This window comes from Lycium ferocissimum, chromosome 4, assembly GCF_029784015.1.
Source record: "Lycium ferocissimum isolate CSIRO_LF1 chromosome 4, AGI_CSIRO_Lferr_CH_V1, whole genome shotgun sequence".
Taxonomy (NCBI): domain Eukaryota; kingdom Viridiplantae; phylum Streptophyta; class Magnoliopsida; order Solanales; family Solanaceae; genus Lycium; species Lycium ferocissimum.
This window is the reverse complement of record NC_081345.1, coordinates 22,346,290-22,372,436: the sequence shown is the minus strand read 5'-3', so window position 1 is coordinate 22,372,436 and position 26,147 is coordinate 22,346,290. Positions and strand designations below refer to the sequence as shown.

Sequence of the window (26,147 nt, the reverse complement as noted above, 5' to 3'; positions counted from 1 at the left end):
ACAATCCGTACTGGGAGCAGATGTACGAATGTATAAGTCTATGTTGTGATCAGTTGACCAGCCTGGACCTGGGTTCGTGGCCGACCAGAGTTGTGCTAATTCACGTTTGTGTGTCATTCCAAGTAAGAGAAAACTTTTCTAAAGAAAAATCTATGACGAAACAATAAATTAGAATCTAGAAGTAACTTGCATGGACTTTATTCAGGTGATGAGAGTGATTACGTGGGCACAAGCGCACAGTGTTTGGATACCGTATTTGACTGAACACAAAGTTTAAAAATAAAAGATGAATTTTTGAAATTTACAATTTAAAATTAAATGAATCATAGATTTTTGTGTGGCTAGAAAATCGTCTCATTAAAAATAATATGGGACATTCAAAGTTAAATTATTAAGTACTACATATAAAAAATGTCATTTTTTTGGACTGATTAAAAAAGAAAATGTGTCATGGCGATAGTACTTTTTCCACTACAATTAAAAATACAATTTTTTATATTTAAAAATAAGTAATTTAAACTTTTTACTTAACTTTATTGATATATTTTTTTTTTATAACCATACGATTGTTCTACATATTTTAGACATTTTAAAATTCTTAAAGCTATACAAATATTATTTTCACTTGTCCTTATTTAAGTGTTTCAGCCTTTAATGTCCAAAATAAGTGCCATTCTCAAAATCAAGGAAGTACTATTTCTTTTTTCCCAACTTAGTCTTGCTATAATAAATTACTCCTATGTGAACAATTTTCTCAAAGATCCTTCAGCTATATTTTACATTTACAAGGAGTGTAGGAAGCTGCATATTAAAGAGGGAGCATATTGACCAAAAAAAAGAGGGAGCATATCATAGGTCAGGGTTTACCTAACACCCGCCACAATGGTGGGAGTACTTTCTATTAAAAAAGTGTTGTAAATATATATATATATTTTAATGGTTTGTATAGACACATCATAATATATGAATTGAAAGAGACAAAGTACTATACACATACGTTCTCTAGCTAGCTGACGTGTACAAGGTCCAAATTGATTGTTTGCCATTCAGTTTTTATCTGTAGTTGTTGAAGGTCAACGTTTTTCCTTTGGCCAGGCGCGGAAGAGAATGTTTAAATTTGTGGTCAATTCTGCAACATTTCAAAGTCCCTTTTGCTTATTATGGTTAAGAGGACACGTTTACTTGCTACTTATAAACATGTGTCGCTTTGGTCGGAATTCTTTAATCTAGAAAATTAGAGCTCGTGAGGGATTAATTCTGCCCGTTTGATAATTTTTTCACAATACATACATTAAGTTGTACTTCTGCTCCCAATTTATGTGGCACTTTTCACTTTTCGAGGGTTAATTTGACTGAACTTTGAAGCTAAATTAGATTAGATTAACTCAATATTTTAACAATAAAATTTATATATTTGAAAACTACATGAAAAGTACTATAAATTGCAACTTTTCTAATACGAATTTGATGAAAAAATACATCTTAAAATGATGATAAAAGTTCATATAGTTTGAATCTCTGGAAGCCAAAAGTATCACATAAATTGGAATAGAGGGAGTACTAATTTATGCTGAGACCACAATTCTTATTGACTCTTTCTAAAGGTACGTTAAATTTAATCCCTTCATAGGATTGGCCACGAAATTAGAATTTAAATAATGACTTTTGACTTCCGTGGTCTCAAACTAAAAGTGTGTGGGATATACCAAATATACCATTTGCATCTTGTAGTCTTAAACGTAAATGTCATTTTGTTCTTATTAAGGCTAAAACGAAGATACTGGAATTAAATTTGTAAAATATAGATATCTGACATTCTTTTCTAAATAGATTAAAAGGTAAAGTAAGACGCAAATTAAAAGCGAAGTAGATAGTTTCGAGTAACAAAAATAATTCAAAGATAGCTAGGTGTGCAGTGACAGATCCAGGATTTTGAGGAGGAGTATTCAAAATATAAGGAAATAAGCAAATCAAGAAGCGAAGGGAATTCAACATCTACTATATATAATAAATAAATAATTGTGATCTTCTATATACAATGTCTTGGCTCCGCCCCGGAGAAAGTAACCAGATGTTGTCCAAAAATTCGCCTCAGTAAATAATTTACACGCCCACAATAAAAAAGAAAAAAAAAAAGAATCATTTCCTAAATCTAGTTTCACAAAAACTAAATCAAAATAAGAGACGATCAAGGAGAGGTTTTTTTTTTTTTTTTTTTAGTAGGGATCTAGTAGCTTAGTTGGTTGGCTACCTGAACTTTCACCTTATTGGTGAAGGTTCGAATCCCCACGTTGTAAATCCCTTCCCCATTTTCCCTTCCCCTACCCCTTATGTAATTTTAAAAAAAAAAATACGGAGAGGGTTTTTTGTTGCAGTTGCCTGCAAAATTCTGCTGGGTGGAGTGATCTTAGATATTCTTGGTTAAAGGAAATCCACACTTATTATCTTAGCCCTGAGGTCCAACATCTCTTTAACGCATACCACAAAAAAGATAATAATCGACGGTTGATCACTTAGTTTGTTACACAAAAACAGTTCAAATTAATTTAATCAGAAACTGTTTATATTGATAAATTGAGGAAGTTTACTGTCATAGTTAATTTATTGCAGAAACTTATTACTTACGTTAGCTCCATGTAGCGAGTAACTTAACCTAGACATAATTATAAACAACCAATTTTCTTTACTATAACATGTCTTTTCTTGAAGCACGACGATATAAACCATCCAGCAAGAATACGTGCGTAGTTCCTCACTTTTCGACGTAAACAATCACAAAGACATAGATTTAATAATAACTTACATGCACGTACAGGAGCAACTTGAGAAGCATCAAATTAAATTTGGAATACCATGCAACGAAGATAATAAATTACTCTCCTTGTATATATAAACAACAGACAAATACACTAGACAAAGAGACAAAATAACTACCATGCATTCAGTAGTTATATTTTGGCCATCAACGAGTCTGTTGAAACCTGACAGTATGTTGACACCTGCTTAAGATAACATGGTGATTAATACCGACTCCTCACAATTTCTTTCTTATACATGTAAAATCCCTTGGAAAAACAACAATTTATTCATTATATCTAAGACAGATACTGATACATGCATGCTTATAGCTGGCAAAGGCAACGAAGCAAAATACATCGATCCCAGAATCTATAAACCGAGGCTTATATATCTCTTCTTTCCAGCAAAAAAATTACTATAAGAAAACCGGAAAAGATCATTACGTATCCCCACTTAATATATATAGCCACCCATCACTTAGCAATGGATAAAAACAAGCAAGCATAGCAATTACTAATATTTGCCATATATGATGCTGGTTAACCAATAACTAGTAGTAGGACTTGTATATTTTTAGTTAAAAGTTCCAGAGGAAGGATTGTTGAGAGTAATGTTCATCTCCACCATTGCCCGTATCATCATCATGGCCATGTTCATCATAATTAGGAGTTGTTCTTTGTGGGAAATGTGGTGGTGAGTAGAGATTACTTGACAGTCCTCCCGGATAATATCCATAATCAAAACTAGTCCCAGAATATGGACCACAAAAAAAATCAGATGTAGGCCCACCAGGCCCGCTAGTTAGATGTGGATAATCCTCCAACATATCAAAAAAAGCCCAGTCCATATCAGCAGGATTAATAGTGGCATCCATTTGGACCACTGGTGGTACGTCACAACAAGTAGTCGATGATAGTGACGTTTCATCTTTCTCCATATTTATCACGTGTGAATTAATATTTGCCATAATATTGCCCTCTTGATGTCCATGATGCGATGGTAGTGGTACGTCCTGTACAACTGACTGCGAGTAAACATAATTATTCGCAAACCTAGCTGCAACAGCCTGTATCTCCGAGGGCCGAAGCCTTTGCCCGCCGGATATATTCGGCGGGCTATCTGGGAAGTTAAACTTCGCGTTCGGCCCTCGGAGGCAGAACTGCGCAGCATCAAAAGCCCTTGCAGCTTTCTCAGCCGTATCGAACGAGCCTAACCATATCCTCTCACGGCTATTAGGCAATCTCACTTCAGAAACCCATTTTCCCCATTTTCTCAACCTGACTCCTTTGTATTTCTGCTCATTTTTCTGACTTGGACCTTCCATAGATGCTTACGAGGTATATTACAGTGGACCCAGATCAAGAAAGAGATTTTAGCTGGAGAGACCATTGGAGGGAAAATGATTAAAAACATTTTATATATATACATGAAGGAATGGAAGTATTAGGGTTGACTTTATGTCAAATTTGCAAGAATGGTCCAGAGGGAAGCGTGTGGACATTTGAAATTCAAGCTTTAAGTCTAAATGAGCGTAAAGAGAGTGTGCATATGTGTTTCATGGCTCGGTGGAAGAAATTAAAATTCAAATTAAAATGGTGAGATATTTAATGACGTCACATCCCTCAGCTTACACGGGGTTTTTGGTTTAGTCAATTAATTTTCGGATTAAGTAAGCTTCTAAGGTTCTCGTGCGTATTAACTTTTTAACAAATATAAAATAGTAGACTCGATTTAGTTGAAATTATAAACTAATTAATCAACCAGGCTAACAGCACGTGGATATTATATTTATCCTCAGACCCTTTCCTAAAAGTAATTTTAAGCCAATAAGTCAAGAATTATGTCAATCCTACCCTATGTTGCTCGGACTCTTCAAAAATGGTGTCATACCCGTGTCGGATCCTTCAAAAATGCACTACTTTTGGAGAATCCGACACGCACCCGTGTCCATTTTTGAAGAGTCCGAGTAACATAGATCCTACCCTAAAGATAGATAACAAATTTAGTAGGCGTTTGGACATGCGATTTCATCTCATGAGATGAAATCATGAGATGAAATTAGCGTTTGGACATGCGATTTCATCTCTGATTTCATCTCATGAGATGAAATCCCAAATCATCCAAAAAGGCATGATTTGAGATTTGAAATCATGATTTCAAAAAATATAAATGTAAAATTTAACCCATATGTTTATATTTTGTAAAAAAAGATCCATAAGTTAATAGATATATATTTACCAATCATGTTTACCAACCGGAAAATGCATGCTCGGCGTGAAGAGATTGTTCGTACCATGTGGGAGGATTATATTAAAAAGTAGTTACATTACTATTCATGTTAAATTTTTCTTTTTATTGAATTAAAGTTTGATCAAATGATGTTGTATTTTTTAGAAAGGCCTTCTAGTAGCGTATTAATTTTATTATGAACTATGATTTACTCATTTGGTAAGATTGTATAAGAATTGATTTTTTTTTATGGTTTTCACAATTTGTGGGGTTTTTATGTTTATAAAAAAAATTGCACCTTAAGAAATCCAAATTGCATGTCCAAACATGATTTCATCTCATGAGATGAAATCATGTTTAAACGGGGCCTTAGGTGGCAAAAAGATCTTGAAATTAAACATATGATAGAATATTTTATACTAGAATTTCTGCATGGTTATTTGATCGAATCGGAAGAAAAAGATTTTTCACCCCTTATAATAGTAAGCGAGATAACTGAAGATGAAATATTTTTAAATTTCTATTACCTATATTTGGGGAGGGCAAAGAGATGTCATTACTTTACTTTACTACTATTATAGAAGAGCCAGTTGAGCTGCCTGCTCTCGATATGACTGCTTCTTTGACATTAGATCCAAATTGTGGGCAATTAGGTCTTTCTAGTCTTTTGCTTATCTATTATCTCTCCCACCCAATAACTTTCCGTATGCAAGCTTGTGCTTTTTCACGTGAACCCCAAGTTTGTGCTTTTGCCGGATGCCTTTTCCCTTTCGGAAAAGGGCCATATATACCCTCTATTATGGGATATTGTTGAAATCCACCATCCGTTATACTTTTTAGTCATTCGTGTCCCTGCCGTCTGGGTAACTTTTAAATATACCCCTTGTTTGATGGAGGGGACATGTGGAGAGCTTTGAGAGGCTGACCCATGTTATTTAATTTTATACCTGGTAAAAAGGTTTTGACCCACTACCCGAATTAACCACCATCCATCATCCCCCCCCCCCCCCCCCAAAAAAAAAATTAAAACCCCACCCCCGTACACTCTCTCCATAGCTTTGCTTCTTCTTCATCTCAAAAAACGCGAATTGTAAGCATAAAAAGGTAATTTTTTCACTAAATTCAATTTCTTTAACTGAGTTGAGCCCTCTTAAATTCTAATTTTTAGGGTTAATATAAGTTTGTGAATTCATAGCTCCACCTCCATAGCTTCTTCTTCATCTCAAAAAAACGTGACCGGTAAGTATTAGAAAGGTAATTTTGTTCACTAAATTCAATTTCTTTAACTGAGTTAAGCCCTCTTAAATTCTAATATTTAGGGTTAATATAAGTTGCGTTTTCACGTCTGTGATGTTGAGGATCGCCTAACCTTCATTGTTCATATGAAGGAGGATATCATAGACATAGATTAGGTCTACTTGTGCCTTTTCTATTTAAGAAATTGATGTATGGTTTGGTTTGCTTAATCTATTGAAGGTGTTTTAGTAGTTAAATTGCCTTTATTTTTGATCAATTATTGTGCATTATTACTATTGTATGTATTCTGTCTTAGTATCCATTTTAGTAAAGTGGCCTAATTTCTTCTCAAAACTGTCCAGCTATAGAGTCAAATTTCTGGGCAAAAAATGTCCAGTTTGCACGCAAAAAATCTGGGCAGTTTGGACTATATTTCTGGGTAGTTTGGCACTAATATACTCCAATAATACGCACCAATATACTCGAAGAACTACACAACCATATACAACTACACAACCGCATATAGTTAAACGAATTGCACAACAATATAGTCCAAGTTAATATGCACGAGTAACTTGACATTAAAGATCAATGAATTTCATTCAACACTATCAAAGATGCACATTACACATTCAAAACTAAACTTCAATTTAGTCACACTAAACATTATTAATATACCTTCAAACTAAAATATAAACACAATAATGAGCTTCATTTTGTCATCACCGCAAATGCAAATCCAACAATTAACGCACATAACATTATAATACACATCTTTATCTTCAACACCTTCTCTTCCAACTTCATAGCTTTATTAACTTCAATGTTTTTCATGGCCTCCCAAGCTTCCACTTTATCCTTCAAACCATCCCTTTTGATCTTCACTTGATCCAACGTCATAAACAAAACATTGATCGATCCTTTTGCCGCTTCCAATTCTAACTGTAGTTGGTTAATTGCAATAACCACACCATCGGGAAAATCTTCATTATCCCATTTCCAATAACCGCATGATTTCTACCAATAATAAATGAAATTAATTAATGTTTAAACATACATTTCAACATCTATCCACCGAAAAAAACAACTTACATCACGATTAGCAGACTTATCAAATTTCCTTCCGGGATTTACAGGAGTTTTTGAAGTGAATTGTCGAGGAACCAGCTCCATGAATGGCAAGTCCTCGCAGACGAAACATTAACCTCCGACATTTCCTAAACCCTTAAAATTGAAGAAAGACGTTAAAATTCACAGACTTATATTAACCCTAGATATTAGAATTTAAGAGGGCTCAACTCAGTTAAAGAAATTGAATTTAGTGAACAAAATTACCTTTGTAATGCTTACCAGTCAAGTTTTTTGAGATGAAGAAGAAGATATGATGCGGCTATGGAGGTGGAGCTATGGATTCACAAACTTATATTAACCCTAAATATTAAAATTTAAGAGGGCTGAACTCAGTTAAAGAAATTCAACTTAGTGAACAAAATTACCTTTTTTGGGCTTACAATTCACGTTTTTTGAGATGAAGAAGAAGCAATGGAGAGCGCTATGGAGGTTGAGCTATGGAGAGTGTGTAGGGGGGTGGGGCTTTTAATCAAGTGGGTGGGTTTTAATTTGGGGTGGGTTTTAATTCAGGTGGTGGGTCAAACACGTTTTACCTGGTATAAAATTAAAGAACATGGATTAGCCTCCCAAAGCTCTCCACGTGTCCCCTCCGTCAAACAAGGGGTATATTTAAAAGTTACCCAGACGGCAGGGGCACGAATGGCTAAAAAGTATAACGGAGGGTGCATTTCAACAATATCCCATAGTATAGGGGTATATATGGCCCTTTTCCGTTTCCCTTTTGGTAGTATTAATTTTATGAACTTAAAAATAATTTAAAATACAATTAACCAAAAATTGTGTAAATCAATTAATTTTTTCTTCTATTAGTGAATTTTTTCATTTGTCAAAAGTACCAAAAATAGCCAGATCAAAATCTCAATCGTGTAAAATAAGATTTTATGTTATTAAGAGTTTATTCAAGATCTTAATAATTAAAACCTAATCAAATTAAATAAATGCTTAAATCTTATTGTAAATAAATGAACTTAATGGCTTAAGTGTAAGCCATTCAGAATCAGACTTCCATTAAGTGCAAATAAATGAGGACTAAGAAAAAGTTGACAAGGATCACCTTATTCAATTTAGATGATCATTTTCTGGAGCAAATAAGAATTCAATCCACTTTTAAATGACCCCATAGAAAAAATTTCATTAACAATAAAATAGCCTACAAACTTAAAGCCTTATATATTGTACAATGTATATATCTTATCTGAAAGCTAGACATACTTTTATTCGACAATTTGTGAAAAATGTAATGAATTAGGCCCATAATACTAATATGAAATATTGAAATGGTTAGTAGCATTTTTCAATAGTTGGGATGAAAAAAATACAATGTGATTCTTGCGCAAATTAATGTATTTGTTATTGGCATGGACCTTTTTTACAACGATAGGATACATATATATGAATTCTATTATGATAATTTTTTTAATTTATAATAGATAAATTCCTTAATAATATATAAAAAAAGAGACGATTTTTTTTTAAGACAGTTAAATCCTAATAATAAGTTGATAAAGTAGTAAGCTACGCTTAGTGAAACTTTACAGAAGAAAAATTAGGAGAAAATAAGGATTTAGAGTGAACGAAAAAAAACAGTAATGAAGTTATAAAAGTCAAAAGCATTGAAAGAGTTAAAACCTAAAGATTTAGCTAAGAATGAAAATGCATTAATTTTAGACGCAGACTCCTCAAACAAATACTGAAGAATAACATTAAAAAGACAAAGCATATGCACTAGGGAGTCAGACTATGCGACATTCTCATTTATGTTTGCAACGATTAAGATATGTATAAGTTAGTCTATACTTGAAAAGAAATACAGGGCAATAACAAATGCTAACACATGAAAGCCATTTTCAACATTGTCAGATATAAAGAGGTGATAACATGAAATTTGATGGGAGAAAATATTTCAAATCTTTCCACCGGAGAACCAACCCATGAAAGTCATATAAGGGAGAGGGTAAATAATATACTGATAATTTGGATTAATTGAATTATTATTATCTTTATGTAATAAAAATTTACTAAAAATACACTCAATTTTTGTTGGGTCCGTGCTAGCACGGGCTTTCGTCATCTAGTGCTACTAATGAATTCGAACCCTCCACCTACAACACGGTAAATATTTGTTGCATCAAAATTAGGGGTTCAATTGAACCCCCTCTTACTATGCTAGATACGCCCCTGACCAAACTAAATAATTTAACATCAACAATTAATTAAAAGCAAAGTAAGCATCCACACCACTTAAACATGGTTAAGTAATAAATATGTGCAAGGACATATGTCTTGCACTAAACATATGGTACAGATAAGTTTTTAACGAGCTCACCAAGTGAACTAACCCTCAATTCCAAGATAAGTCATTTAATTTGGATATGAATTATTCAAGCATGATATAGCTTTTATTACATTTACTATAAAAGTATATCCATTAAAGAATTTTATTATTATTTAATTCCAGTATTATAATTTTTGCTTTATAACTCGGTATAACTTGTTGACGAACCAACTAATATTAAGGTAAGAAAAATAGTCCTTGGATAGAATGTGGGGTTTTCTTAATCCCATGTTTGGTTGAATCTTTGTTTCCGGTATAAGAAACCTTGATATTAGTTAAACGTACGATTTTGATATTATTTTGATGCCACATTCAAAGTGGAATAACAATCTGCGAATTGGATATCACTAAATAATCTCGTATGATTTACTCCTCTTGTCATAATTTTCACATTAAAATCTCAGTATAATTCCCACATTAATACTCATGTGATAGAGAGAAAATATAAATTGCCTAAAGAGTAAAAAATTACCTAAAATTGGTGTTTAAACTTTTTGTTTGACTATCCACTGAAAACGTGCTTCGGTCGTATATCTCATGTTAATTACTATTAACATTACGAAAATTTATGTCAGAAGATAATAAATTTTACTTGCAAACATATTCTAAATACGTTTAGCTGAATTACAAGATAAATTTATTCAGACTCGTATTTTGGTTGTTGTCTTCGATTAGATTGGATATGCTTTCAATTTACTACATTAAAAGTTGGTCAGAAGACATTCAACTGGTACTAATATTAGGTATTAGAATTCCATGTGCTAATTGACAGTACTTTACTGTTTTAAGAAGGGAGAAATTGTAAGGAAAACACAGAAGGATAGATCTATAGAGCAACTAGATAGTTAAAGGATATAAGGTTCGAATGAATTCGCCCCTCGGTCTGTGCTAAAATTTAGGGGTGGAATTACGGGCACAAAGGGTTCATCAACTCTCTTTTCGCATATGTCATTTGATAATTACTTTTAAAGAAGGAATAAATTTAGGAATAACTACATGACATAACAAACATATAGTGGGTATTAACATTTAGTAGCTATAGTTTAATTTAATTACTTCTCATAGCAAATATTTGTGTATTAATATCATTTAGTAACTATATATATATATACACACACAAAATAGAATACTCATCCCACTATTCACTTCCAACCCATCTCTCACATCTCTCTCCCCCCTCTTCTCCCCACTGCTCCGCCGCCGGCCACCGCCGCCGCCGGAGCTCCGGCGATTGCCGCGCCCCTTCACCACCGTCACTGCCAGCCCCTTCCCCTTTTCCCTTTCTTCTCCGGTCGTACCCTTTTTTCCTTTCTTCTCCGGAGGCAAAAAGGAAAAAAAAACCAGATCTATGACGGATCCGCTGGTCGGCGAAGCTCCGACGAAGTCCCTCCAATCTCCGCCGTCCCCACCACGAAGAATTCAAAATGCCGATGAGGGCACGCCGGAAAAGAACCTCAGATCTATGCCAGAGAAGAAGAAAAAACTCAGATCTACGTCGGAAAAAAAATGTTGTTGTTATACCCCATTTAGACCGGGTCAAAGCGGAGTACAACATATTGGTGATTCCTATATTATTTTATTTAAGGAGTCGCCACCTAATTTGTTTTAACGGTGAATTAGGACACCTAATTATTAACTAAATATTACTAAATTAAACTCCATTTTTAAGGTCTTACGAACCTAATAAATTCTAGGTAAGGGCTCTGATTATCCTAAAGGGAAGGGGTTAGGCACCCTTTAAGATCCATTAAGAATGGTTGACCGGTTAAACTTAGGTTAATTAATTAATATATATTACTAAAAGATTATGAATACTTATTATAATTTAGCGCCAAAATAGTTTAGAAAATGAGAAAAGAGTATCGTGATTAACTAACCCAAGATTTAAAATATAGTGATCAAAAGTGCAAAATTGAAGAGTGCTAAATTGCAAACGAAATAATATATGTATTCTTGTCAAACCTGAAAAGTGGATTAGATTTAAAGAAGATTTGCTGTCTACTTAATCATGAGTTTTAAAATGCTTGAAGACATTTTATTTGAAAAACCAAAACTAAAAAAATACAGAAACTAAAAAGAATACCGTGATTGGTTTTAGAAAAATGAGAAAAAGAGTGCCGTGACTAACTTAAGATTTAAAATGCACTAGTCAAAAATGCTAAGTTGCCAACGAAATAATATATGATTTGTCAAACTTGAAGACTCTATTAATGTCAATAGCTATATTTAAAAAACTCTTTCGGATTCATGAGAATCTAAATTCCATTGCTCAAAAGAGTGAAAATAGATTATGGCTATGTAAAAGCTACTTTCTGGTTCGTTGAAATAATACCCCAATTATCCCCTCTAAGGTTTCAATATTCTATGTCTAATAAAAGAAATCATCACACACACAAAACAATCAATTAAGCATACGCCAGGAAGAAAACAACTATAGCAATCATTCCCATCTTCTCCCCTTGTTTTGCGTTAGTCTAGATATTTTCGAGAGAGGGGAAGCATTAATGATGAAGTGAATGCGAATTCTCGATTTTCCTTTTTTTTTATCAGATTTGCTTGAGGGAGCGGAATGAGTGAATAAAATGGAGATGCACATTCGATGGCTAGCGGCGGCTTAATCTCAAAGTGAGACTGCTCAGATGGTGAGAGTCTTTATAAAGACTCCATTTTGCTCCGAAGTGTACATGCAAAAAAAAGGGTGAAAAGGATTAGGAAATGAAACAGATTTAATAAGCAGTTTGTTCAATTTTTGAGCAAAATATAAGAAGTACTGGCAGGCTACTCTAGAACAGTTTCAAGACAACAAATGCCAAAGCCAAATATGCAGCGATAGGCTAAGCAAAGTAGCAGTAATGGCCTCCAAATTGAGCAAAAATACACCAGCAATGGTTTCGAAACAAAGATGTCAGACAACCTCCAACAGCGGCAGCTAAGGAGCTTCAAAGCTATCTAAATTGGGCTCAAAACCACAACAAATACCAGATAATACGACAACCAAGGTGCAGCCCTTCTAAGAGCCCTATATGGCAGTCATAATGCCCAAAAATGCAGCAGAAACATTCAGTGGCAGTGGCCTTGCAAATAGGCAATTATCTATGGCCAAATGCAACATCAATAATGGAGCAACATCAGGCTAAATGTAGCTACAATATGCATCAGAGTAGGGCAACAAAATGGCCAAGATTGCAAAGGTCCATGGTTCAAATTGAGAGCTGGGAAATAGCCAAAGAGCAGACTACTGTTTCAGCCCAAAATAGACGCAAAAGTGCGGTGATATACAGTAGAACAACTGCAGCTCAATATGGGCAAATGTGGCAGCAGTAACTTATGCAAATGTGACAATTTGAGAGTACAATATCAAGCATTTCCAAGGGTACTCCAACAGAAACACACAAACAAACGAGCTGAACACATCAACATTCAAACTAGCATATATTTTTGCATTAATTCCACAATATGACAGTTAGGGGAAACCATAGAGTTGAAACATTCTTATTCTTTACTAGATGAACTGCTTTGGCCTATTTTATGCTAAAGTGATAAAAGAACTGATTAGTTTCTCAAACCTTCACTATCTACCAACCATTTCCACCTTAATCTTGCTTAGACAGGCATTACAACAAGAAACAAATACTCAGTTAACACATTCTTCTAGTCCCTAATGACCTTAAAAGAGAGAAGACAAGTTTCGTCATGCATAATCCTAATATACATCTTTAGATCTTATTTTAAATAGATGAAACTTTAAGCTAGGTGATTCGGCCACAATAGCAGTTTCAACATAACTATGAAGGACAGAGTAGAAATGATTCCCATATGATGAGTTAACACAGACTCAACATCATTTTAGCTTCTCAAACCAATAGTCACAGACTCAGACCAAGATACCAACATCTCATATTGAAACAAACAAAATCCAAGAATAATGTTATTACAGGATCATGAAAAAGCAACAAAGTTACATAGAAACTGTCGAATGGGCAAGAGATGAATAAATGTAGGGCAGTGATAGCAAAGGGGCATACAGTTGGCCCATTGGATCTGAACAAACAACTCAAGGCCTCAAACAAACATACCTACTCATTCATACAACTATATTGCTATTAATAGTCCATATCCAATCACATACTTAAGCATGAAACGCAAGAACTTTTAAAGGAACATATAAGTCATCAAATGGTCGAAACAAAAGATAAACAAACATAAGAGACTACATTGAAGCTGTGTTAGACTGAAATCCCTTAAGTAAACATTAGATAAGCACAGATGTTCTAGAAACAAACTCATAACACTATAACACATGGCCAAACAAAATGCTCTTGTTCGGATTAGGCCTATATCAGTCTTAAGTCCAACAATGAACACATACTAGTTAAAGATAGCTAACAGATTTATTTCACATGGTTATGTGTATAGATATGGACATAAAAGGTATAGTAGCCCCCTAATCATATGAACAGGTCAATGGGTGTACAACAAACAAGATTCAAACCCTATTTAGACCAGTCCAGATTCATAAACATGAACAAAATCTACTTAATATGTGTTTTACCATAACTAACTAATTTAATGCAATCTAACCTATGATCAGGTGAATGAACAGGATTATCTTGTGGCTTCTCAAAACTAACCACATGATTATCTAAACTGATTTATAATACACTAGATTAACTAACTAAACTATGATAAATTAAGCTAAACTAAACTAACATGAATACGGATATTAACTAACACATAAGCATAAATTAAACTAAATACCAAAACATCGATAATACATTAAAATAAGGGAAGGAAGAAGGTTTACCTTTTTTATGTGCAGCGAATGCGGGATTTTCAGGTCACGGATCTATACTCGAAATTGACGAACCCGAATCCGCTTGGATTAACCCAGGTCTCAAACCAAAAAATGAAAATAGAGGGATTTCTTGACTGATTTTTTTTGCCCTCTTTTTTTTTTTTTTTTTGTAAAACTATAACTATATTTTTTAAGGATCAGATTTCGCCGTTCCCAAAACCTCCCCTCAAAATGGTTCTCAAACTTGGTATTTATAGCCTAAGATTAGGGTTTTTCGAATTTCAAACTTTTGGCTCCAAAACGAAAATCAAAAGGCTGTTTGAAATCAAATCCCAGCTCTGAAACGTCGATCTTTTCTCAGAAATTTCAGAGCTGTTTTTGGCCCTTTGTGTTGACTAGAATCGTTGAAATAGGGGAGAAAGCAACATCTCAGCCTTTGAGATGGCGGGATACGAAAAGGGTACCAGACTTGCCCAATATGGCGTGACAAACTACTGAAGATTGAAGGAGAGAAAGAGTCTTTCATGGAAGTGGAAAGGAGAGAAGAAGACAAAGGTGCGGCTGAGGAGAATTGAAAAGAACCCTAACGAATTAAAGGGAAAGGTGGGCCGGGTCGCAGCTGATTGGGCTCGGCTGAAGTGTAAAAAATGTGGGCTGATGAAATGGGGTTCTCGGTTGGGCCTAAAAATGGACTGCCTTTTCTCTAATTTCGTGGGTTTCACATAGGGATTTAGACATCCTTTAATAAATTACATATTAACAAGTGCTTAAGTGAATAAATTATGCAATGCAAAATATAGTTAGTAGCAGCTACAATAATAGTTGCGCGATAATGTTTATAAGGCTTAAAAGTAAGTAACTGCTATTGTCTAATTGTATAAAATAAGTGCGATGCGTTTTACATAAGACAGTAAATAGAAATGTTAAAAACGACCATCGCGATTATAATATTGGGTGCTCGCAGTATGATGAAAAATAATAATAATAATAAATAATAATAATAATAATAATAATAATAATAATAATAATAACAATAATAAATAATATTAATGATAATAACAATAATAATAGTAATAATAATAATAATAATAATAATAATAATAATAATAATAAGATGGCGATTATAATAATATTAATAACTATAATATTAAGTGCTCGCAGCATGATAAAATAACAATAATAATAATAATAATAATAATAATAATAAATATAATAGTAATAATAATAAAAAATAATAATTATGATAATAATATTAATAATAACAATAATAATAATAATAATAGTAATAATAATAATAGAAAGCAAATAATTGTGGTAAAGTATGCATAACTATTTGCAAATAAATATTTTGGAAAAGGGCGAGACAAAATCGGGTGTCAATAGTCGTCGTTGTATTCGCTGGAATTTTTTTCCGGTCAGATCTGGAAAAAGTCTAGATTTTCGCTGTATTTGTTGTATATTTACCGTGTATACAATATTTTTCGCTTGTATTTGTTGTATACATACCGAAAAATATTTTCCGATCAGATCTGGAAAAAGTCTAGATTTTCGCTGTATTTGTTGTATATTTACCGTGTATACAAATTTTTCGTTTGTATTTGTTGTATACATACCGAAAAATATGGCATTTTTGTTAATTTGTTGGTGTATCTATGTTGTATACAGTATTTTTCGCCTGTATTTGTTGTATACATACCGGAAAATATGGCATATTTGTTAATTTTTTGGTGTATGAATGTTTTATACTGTATTTTTCGTCTATATCTGTTGTATACATACCGGAAAATATGATGTATTGGTGTAATTATTGGTGTATATGTATTCAGTTTTTACTCGTTGTATTCATGAATACAACAAGCCAATTTATGAATACAGATAGTTATTTTATGAATACAGTGGAAAAAAAATTATTGTATTCATGAATACAGCTAAAAAAAGAAAATTGAATACACATGTGGGAGCTGGGCTTATTTGCTACAGAACGTAAATATTGAAACATTAGCTATGCAGCTTGATTAAACCCCAAATGTTTGCTATTTATGTAAAATGCCCTATTTTTAATCATAGAGGGTAATTAGGATTCAATAGGTGAAAGGAGGGATATTTTTGGGATCCAATAAGTGAAAAGGGGGAAATTTAAAACTATTTTCAATATGTTATGGGATTTCCGTTAGTTCTTTTGGTTGAAATTGGTGATGGATGGCATTATTATAGCACCAATAGCAGAAGTACAAGTTCTTGATTGGCCGTTGTTTTTCTAGTTAAGCTTTTCTCTCCTTCTACCCCATCCCATCTCTCTCTTATTTACTTTTTACTTTATGATAAACTGTCTTAATTCTTGCCGTTAGTTGCTTAATAGGGTTTGCTACAACTTGGTTTGATTTAGGACCCGCCATACGAACTATTTACTTTTTCGGGAATTTTTTTTTCACTTTTTTCAAAAATTAGTGTTTGGTCATAAAAATTTTAAATGCAACTTGAAGTTGTATTTAGAATTTGAAAAATAAGAAAAATTTATTTTTTAAGTTTTTCACTTATTTTCACAACCAAAACAAGTACATTTCAACAAAAATTATGGCCAAACACAATTTCAACTCCAAAATTTCAAAAAAAAAGTGAAAAAGTTTTTTATTTATATGGCCAATTACTTAGTATGCATAAGTTACCCCACAAAATGTAAGATCGTACCTCCTACATCATGATCTCCGTCCTTGTCTGTCTCAGCTGGTATGCTTTTGTTTCTATTATATAATGCTTATTCCATACCCTTGACCTCATTGGTTATCCATTCCTGAGCTGAGAATGAGACAGTCATTTCAATTAGGCAAAATATCTAAGAGCCCGTTTGGATTGGCTTATAAGTTGTTGAAAACAGCTTATAAGCTTTTTTCAGTTTTTTTGAGTGTTTGGTGGCTTGAACATATGTTGTCTTTCCGCGCTAAAAAAAAAAATTGATCGGCGTTTGGTTTAAACATTTTTCTAAAAAAAAAACGAAAATAAAAAAAAAAAAAAAGTTGGGCTACCCATTTTTTTTTTTTTTTTTTTTTTTTGTTCTTTTTTTAAGCTTCATCCAAATGCGCCTAAATTTAAAATCAGCGCTCAGACTCTCGTTTTTTTTATTTTTTATTTTTCATTTAGTCACTTTAACCGGATAAAATGAGTACTAATAAACACCTCCGACTGAGAGTATTTGTCGATCACCATGGTCAATGATGATAAGCTTATAAAAAATAAAAAGCCAATCACCATAATATGAGTGACACTTCAAAAATAGGGCTTTCTATTACTTGACTCGTGTAATTTCTGAATACCACTCTTTGTAAACCTTCTAATTACTATCCATTTTTTCGCTGTCCACCTTCATCTTCTTCCACCGTCCCCTTCTCAGCTGCATAACAACTCATAAAGAAATTCCACCTTCTCCTGAAACGCACATAAAGTCTTAACTCCGCCTTTTTGAACGACATAGAACAACCCCATTCACTTCAAGTGTATTTGGTATGAAGAAAATGTTTTCCAATAGTATAAGGTGATTCTTTTACTTACTTTTTTATGTTCAATAAGTAAGCAGAAAATATTATTTTAAAAATATGTGTATATTTTTTAGGCAACACTATAAGGGTGGAGATAGGTGGATGGAGATGGAAGGGGATGAGGGGAGGGTGGGGAGGGGGAGTGTTGGGGAATTGAGGGTGCTAGAGTTAGGGGTGCGCGGGTGGGGGATGTTGGGGGTTAGGCAGGGGTAGGGAGAGCTGGGAATAGGGGGTGGGGGTTAAGGGTGAGGGAGCTAGGTTGGGATGTTAGGGGTGAGTGGTTGGGGGTTGCAGGGTGAGTGGGATGCGGGGGTTGGGGATTACTGGAGCGTTGGTAGGAGGACAGTAAGGAATTTTTTTTTGAAAGTCATTTTCGAACTTTTAAGAAATTTGTATTTTTTTAAATGTTATTCAAAATATTCTGAAAAATCAAACATGAAAAAATCGAGATATATTTTTTGAAAAATTATTTTGCTCCACACCAAACACATGTGTAACTCCAAAAAAATTTCACCTTTACACCATGGCACCGCTGGAATCTTAATCACCATTTTCCGCCACCCTGCTCCGTCCTGAGACCGCCTTCTTTTCCTCTCCTTCATAATATTTCTCCACCTTCATCCTTCCCTTTAATCGGTCTCCTTCCTCCAGGGGGGTGGCTTTTCCTTTTTTATTTTTTACTTTATCTTGTCACTTCAATATTTTTTTCATTTTAGTATTTTTCTAAAATCAAATATATTATTCACGCACTTTATTTGCCTAATCAGTAGGGGTATACAGAAAACCGATAAACTTTACCAAATCGATAAATCGAGAAAAAAATTTGACTAGTGGTTTGATTTGATTTGATTTGGTTTGGTGTTGGAAGAAAAATCGATCATAATTGGTATGATTTGGTTTTAGGTAAAAAAAGTCAAATCTAACCGAACCAAACCAACCCGACATTACATGTATTGAATTTTTAAAATAATTATTTGTAATGTAATTTATACATATTTCTTAAATTATTTCGTAGTTTTTTGTCTTTAATCATATTATTTTAAGCTTGAACTTAGAATTTTGAATGCCAATAAGTTTTATATCCCATGGATGTTAGTAACACAAATAAAGTCCTAACCAGAATCAACTCAACACTAATGCTAACAAAAGAAATTCAATTCTACCATTAAGAATGATAATAATGTTGGATATCTGTTCTTTATTTTTACATAATTGGTTTAGAAAGTGAAAATACATAACTTAATTTTTTTCTTTGTCACATAATTAATACTTATTAGCCGTTCTTATTTTAGCATGACTAGTATTTTAGATTATGATCATTTTCTTTGTGACTTATTAATTAGCAATATTTATTTTAACCGATTTTATCGTCTTTTTGGTTGAATATTTGAATAAGGAACACCTTAATTATATAGTTGTATCTTACTAGGACTAAAGAAATATTTGAAGTAAAAATATGTTTTGTATGAAGACTTTTCCGGAAAAACCTGAGAAAACTCGAGGTTAAAAAATCAAAATTTTACTGGTTTGATTTGGTTTATAAATTTAAAAACCTAACTCAATTGGTTTGATCCCGGTCCATGTACACCCCTAATAATTAGTGTGTGCTTTAGCCCCCATCAGTTGCGCCAATGTGACATAAGCATGGTCCACGATTAAAGGTGCTCATTAATACTTCCTCCGTCTCAAATATTTATCACGGTTATTAAAAATAGTTGTCTCAAATTATTTATCGTTTTAGGAGTTTGAGGCATAATTAATTAATTTTTTTCCATTTTAGCCTTTATAGAATTTTGTCATTAATGGAGATGACACATAAATAGAATAAACATTTAAATGGAGAGAAATTATAACTTAGACATAAATAAGTGTAAAGTAAGAAAAATACCTTCCTAATTAATACATTTCTTAAGGGCGTGTAAAATAAAAAAACTACAAATATTTTGAGACGGATGGAATATTAATTTTGTCAAGTAAAGTTATTAAAATGAAGGAAGCAAGAATTGAGGGGTCAACTTTAAAATCTGATACAAATGCATGGGTCAATTTAAGTATTCTGCCTTACAGCCTATAGGACTAAAAGTGCCACCAGCTTTACATATATGATGCCTGTGTAAGGAAAAGGCAAAAAAGGATTGTCTTATTGAATCTTGATGATGCAGAGAGCAAGTTCATTGGAAGTTAATATGCATGATTTGGCGTGGAGCGAAAGTCTAAGTAGGCGGTTGGATATGCAATTTTATCTCATTAGCATTTGGAAATGCGATTTCATCTCATGAGAGATGAAATCTTAAATCATCTAAAAAGACATAATTTGAGATTCTAAATCATGATTTCGAATTTTTTAAATACAAATTTGACTCATAAATTTATATTTTGTAAAAATAAATTCATAAACTAGTAGATATAGTTACTAATCATGTTTACAAACCATTTATATTAAATATTAAAAAATTTACAAGATGGTAGTATATTTATAACAAATTTACGCTTACCAACCATGTGCGAGGATTATATTAAAGAGTAGTTACACTACAACTCATGTTAAATTTTTCATTTTATTTAATTAAAGTTTGATTAATTGATGTTGTCTTTTCTAGAAAGGCCTTCTAGTAGTGTATTAATTTTGTTACTCATTTGGTAAGATTGTATAAGAATTAGGAAAATTTTGATAGTTTTCACAACTTGTGAAGTTTTTATGTTTATAAGAAAAAATATAACTTAATAATTCAAAATGCATATCCAAACAAAACTTCAACTTTAAATCATCATAATTTCAAATCATGTTCAAACGACTCCTAAAAAAGTTAATAAAAATGAGATCACTAAACAGATTCACCATAAAATAAAAGAAAAATATGTGGGAAAAGAAAAAGACCAAAAAGAGAGGTGCTCATTTTTTTTGAAAGCAGGTAGAGAGGGTAGTCCACCCAACTACGGAAAAGGGCCAAATATACCGATGTACTGTCGGAAAAGACCCACCCAAATATATCTCTCGTTACACTTTAAGTTCAAATATATCCCTTTCATTAAATTATTGGTTCAAATATATTCTTCATCCGTTAAAATTATCAAGGTGGAGATCTAATCGTATGTGATACTGACATTTGATGAGGTGGATGTCACGTGGACATGCCATCTCAGCACCACTAACCCATTTTATCATTTTTCTCTATTTGTTTTTCCACCATTAAAATTTTCTTCCCCTCCACCATCATTGCCACTATTATTGCTTACGTTTTTTTTTTTTTTTAAAGAATTTCAACATTAATCTTACGTGGTCTCTGTAACCTACCTTTTTTACTAAAATAAATAAATTAATTAATTAAAAGCTATTGCATCGGCGTGCCGGTCCGAACAATTTACTGTTTCAAATCAGAAGAAAAAGAGAATGAGAATGTTGTTGAAAAGATTATGGAAGCTTTGTCAAAGGTTCTTGTTCACTATTATCCACTAGCAGGGAGATTGACAGTCAGCCTGAAAATGAAACTTATAGCGGACTGCAGTGGGAAGGTGCAGTTTTTGTTGAGGCAGAAGCAAATTGTACCATAGAAGATATTGGTGATACGGTGGCAATGTGATTGCTACTAGAAATAGAGGTTTTTCCATCGACATTTAATGGAAAATCTGTGCTATAAAATATGATTTTTTCACCTCATCCCCAGCAAACAAGCTCACTGAAAAAAGCATGGTGGAAACAAATTTTGATTGAAATGCTGGGAAACTTTTAAATTTTTCGTGTGAAAATATTACTATTTAGGTTTTTTTACCGACATTTAGTGGAAAATTAGTGGGAAAGTAGAGATTTTTAAGTAATGGGCGGCGGGAAAGGAAATTTTAGTAGTGGAAGAATAAATAAAGGGAAGGGTAAAATAGGTTAGGAGTGCTGAGGTGGCATGCTACGTTATATCTACTTAATCAAATATCAATGCCATATCGGATTAGATGTTCACCTTAAATAACTTTAACGGATGAGGAATATATTTAAAAAGATTACGGCAATAGGTTTACGGCAGGAAATATTTGGCCCTTTTCCCATGGTACAGGATATATGGGTATATTTGGCCCTTCACCGGTCCAACTACTACAACCAGAAAACAATGAAGCCAAAACTAAAACTAAGGATAGTGCTATCTTCCCCAAACCACTTGCCAGAAAAGCTTTCAGTTTGGCAAGCCACTGATATGAGCACAGTATTTGTTATCTTAAATCATCTAGTCATCTATATATATAAAAGTAACCAAAATAGTTATGGAACAATAGCATATCGCTGTCAACAACATCATTACAGAAATTACAGCCTACTTCATTGTTCTCGACGAGAGTCCATACTATGAAACTGATTAACAATAGCAGCATTTGGTACACTTTCAAATACACCATTTTCGATGTGACAGACTAAATAATCATTGAAAAAATCTTCAACAACTTTTTTGCGCATCTCATTTTTTTTGTTTCTCACCCAAAAGAAAGATCGTTCCACACTTGCACCGGCAACGGGAAGAATCAAAGTCAACTTCAAAAGCAAATAAACAAGTGGCCATGTTAAATCCAACTTTTTTGCAACCAACATCTTAGAAAGATCACCAAGTCCCTTCAAGTTTGAGAACCTATCGTCACATTGTCGCATATAAACAATGTAATTATCAAGCTGGCAACTGAGTTCTTGAAGCTTGTTGTCACCAAATTCACTTGGATAATAGTTAGCTAATCTCATTATCTTGTCCTCGTCATAATTAGCAAAAGAATTTACTGGGCTCAAACTAGCCATACCAAGGAGTTAGTCATGATTCACTTTATCAAAACACTTGTCAAGCTCCTTCAATTGTGAATCAATAACAGCATCAAAAACTTCCACGCGATAGTGATGTGAATATGTGACGGTAGACACCTTAGGCTTCCCCTTTCCAGGTAAAACATAGAGATCATGCATTTTAGTAATCAAAATATCATGTTTGATACAGAATGAAGAGACATCATCCATCAAATGTTCCCATTCACCATCTCTCATCATTTCAAATTGTCTCTTTGACGTTTGATCTTTTCTTTGTAAAACTACATTCAATTCCTCTGTGACCGACAGTACTTTCAACATCATGTGTAGAATAAAAACAAACTCAAATGATTGTAAGTCATCAAGAAGATCATCTGCCCATATTCTCTCAGAAGTGAAACCATCACTTGCAATAACTTCTAAAACATGAACAACTGATGAAAATATAGTAACGAAGCTAAGTAAAGTTTTGAAATGAGATTCCAAAGCAACATCACCTGATCTCTCAAGCTCATACTTCTGATTAAAGTGTCGCGCAGCAAGAGCTTTAGTAAGAACTTTACCAAACTTAAGCAGTTCTTCCAATTTTTCAAATTGTTTTTCTTGTGAAAAATCTTGGCTCTCAAAAGAAACTCCTATAACCTTCAACACAAACGTGAGTATACCAAAGAATCGATCAACACCACATTCCCTTTTAGCAACAGCAGCAGCTACAAGTGTCAAATGTAGTGGTTGGGCAAAGCAATGAGTGCAATGTGAAGACCGGTTATCTTGTAAAATCAGAGTCTTAAGATCATTATTGATCTCTCTCTCCATGTTAGTATCTCCATTATAACCTTGTCCACGTGTCTTGGATGGACTCAGTGAGTAACTCATAAGCAAAGAATCTATTGTTTCTTTCAATGATTGTGCAGATTTATCAGTGACATTGATAATACCAATGAAACGTTCAATCACAATACCCTTTTTGGCAACATAGCGTAAAACAATTGTCATTTGTTCCTCATCACAAGCACCCTCCGACTTACCAACTAATATTCCAAAATAATCTCCGTTTAAGTCCTTAACAATGGTTTTAATTGTTTCCTTTGCACAAGCATTCACAATGTCTTTCTGGACACTCGGGGCAATCATGGTTTGATGCATTTGAGCATTTTCTAACATAACTCTTCCCACATCAGGAACAACGTGATCCCCGTACCATTGCAAGAACGCTTCAAAATTACCTTCTATTCCCAAACATTTTCTCTCCTCATCAGCTATAAATGGCAATCCTTGTTTCAAGACGAACCCCGCTACATCAATTAAAGCATTTAAGAGAATTCGATACTCACTTTTAGCTTTCTCAGAGTGTTTGTCATTTGATAAGTTCAAAAGAGAAGAATGATTGACATTGGTGTCACTATGATCTTCTGGAATATCCATCTAGGCAGTAACTTCCTAGAATATGGAAATTCATCTTATTAAAACAACTATTAATAATTCAAAGACTTGAAACTATTCAAATTTAACAATTCAATCGTTTAAACGTGATAATTGACAAAATGAGTGTGAATCAGTAGAGGCAAAAAAATAAATAAATTGTGCTTTCTTTCTTCTAGAGAGAATGGATTTCTTTTTACTTTGCTTCTTCAAATATATATATATATATATCTTTCTCGCTCTTTGCCGCCGTTGTGTACTATTTGGCTTCTTTCCAAATTGACCAGCGTGTTTTCTTTTTGTTTTTTCGAATTCAATCCTCTGTTTTCCCACTCTCCTTTTTCTTTCTTCTCCTTTTTTGTAAATTGTTATACAAATTCCCCCTTAAACTAAAATATTATACCAAATTGACAACTTTTAACTTTAATATTTACTCTATCTGTTTACTTTTACTTGTCCACTATATTAAAATAAATTTTATTTTTACTTGTCCACTTTACCATATTAAGAGAAATATAAAACAATAATCTTATTTTACCTTTAATATTAATTACTCATTTTACAAATCTATTGTGATTATACATCAATTAATATGGGTATTATAGTAAACTACATACTTCTTTAATGAATTCTTAAGGGGGATGCAAAGTTAAGACAAGGAAAAGTGAATGGAGGAATACTTTATACTTAGCTCTTTTCGTTAATTGCAAAGTAAAAGACGTGATTGGCTCTTTCCAAAAGGTGTGAATGCAAATAAAAAACATCCCCTAGATAAGCTTCACGATCGGGCAGTCTTCGTAATAGAAGAGACATTTGGCGATAAGCTTGCGCATATTTGGAGGAATCATCATAAATGATTAAAGTGTGTCGTTCACGATATATAAAATATTCAGCCAGAGCTGCTCCTATTTGATAATAATGCTCAAAAACAAAAATTGAATATTATTCAACGGCGATTTATACATAATTCGAGGTTATATTTTAAAGTCAGTTGGACTATTGGAGCAGTGCTAGAATTTTGTATTACAGTATTTTTAAAAAATCATTATTAAAAGTTTTAGCTAAATAAAAATACGAAACTCAAGTCTTAATAGATAGTGTTCCGCTACGGGTGATCGGGGAGGTAGCAGAGATACATCAATACATTTGATACTACATAATTTAAGTTTGGAATTTCCAAAAAAAAAAAAAAAAAAGAATTTAGACTTTCTTTGTTCATCCCGTTACAATTTTACACAATGACAACCTATAGCAATTCCCACCACTCTGTTTCAGAATAAGTTCAATGAGCTTATCTTTTACCATTATATAGTGTGTAAAAATAAATACAACTCACAATGAATTGGTCAAAAGATACTAGGTAGGCGTTTCGACATGCGGTTTGAAATCATGAGATGAAATTAGCGTTTGGACATGCATTTCATCTCATGGTTTCAAACTTCAAATCATTCAAAAAGACATGATTTGGATTTCAAGCTATGGTTTCAAATATTTTAAATATAAAATTTGACCATAAGTTTATATTTTATAAAAAAAAGACACATAAGTTGGTAAATATTTTTAACAATAACTCCCACTAATCATTTACCAACCTTATTAACTTCCACCAACCTTTATTTATGTCTACCATGTGGGAGGATTATAATTAAAGAGTAGTTACATTACTAGTCATGTTAAATTTTTATTTTTATTGAACTAAAGTTTGATCAATTGATATTGTATTTTTTAGATAGGCCTTCTAGTAACGTATTAATTTTGTTAAGAACTATGACTTGCTCATTTGGTAAAACTGTATAAGAATTGAGAATGTTTTGATGGTTTTCACAACTTGTGGGGTTTTTATGTGTATAAGAGAAAATATAACTTAAATATCCAAATTACATATCCAAACAT

General features: G+C 33.1%; 2 protein-coding genes and 1 long non-coding RNA gene across 3 annotated transcripts; 1 reads left to right on the top strand and 2 right to left on the bottom strand.

Annotated features, from left to right (window-relative positions):
- Window positions 1–3,066: 3,066 nt before the first annotated feature.
- Window positions 3,067–4,189, bottom strand: LOC132054466 (ethylene-responsive transcription factor ERF017-like). Its single transcript, XM_059446468.1, has one exon. It carries the CDS (start codon window positions 4,121–4,123, stop codon window positions 3,377–3,379), a length of 747 nt encoding a protein of 248 aa, XP_059302451.1. The 5' UTR covers window positions 4,124–4,189; the 3' UTR covers window positions 3,067–3,376.
- A 6,538-nt stretch (window positions 4,190–10,727) lies between these two features.
- On the top strand, window positions 10,728–16,203 carry LOC132054465 (uncharacterized). Its single transcript, XR_009414305.1, has 2 exons — window positions 10,728–11,238; window positions 15,909–16,203. It is a non-coding gene; the product is annotated as an uncharacterized LOC132054465 (long non-coding RNA).
- Window positions 16,204–22,838: 6,635 nt separating this feature from the next.
- On the bottom strand, window positions 22,839–24,257 carry LOC132053822 (uncharacterized). Its single transcript, XM_059445922.1, has one exon. The coding sequence runs from the start codon at window positions 24,255–24,257 to the stop codon at window positions 22,839–22,841; it is 1,419 nt and encodes a 472-aa protein (XP_059301905.1).
- Window positions 24,258–26,147: the final 1,890 nt, after the last annotated feature.

Excerpts from the sequence above, each read along its gene's own strand:
- LOC132054466 (XM_059446468.1), bottom strand. The coding sequence starts at position 4,123 with ATGGAAGGTCCAAGTCAGAAAAATGAGCAGAAATACAAAGGAGTCAGG.
- LOC132053822 (XM_059445922.1), bottom strand. The coding sequence starts at position 24,257 with ATGGATATTCCAGAAGATCATAGTGACACCAATGTCAATCATTCTTCT.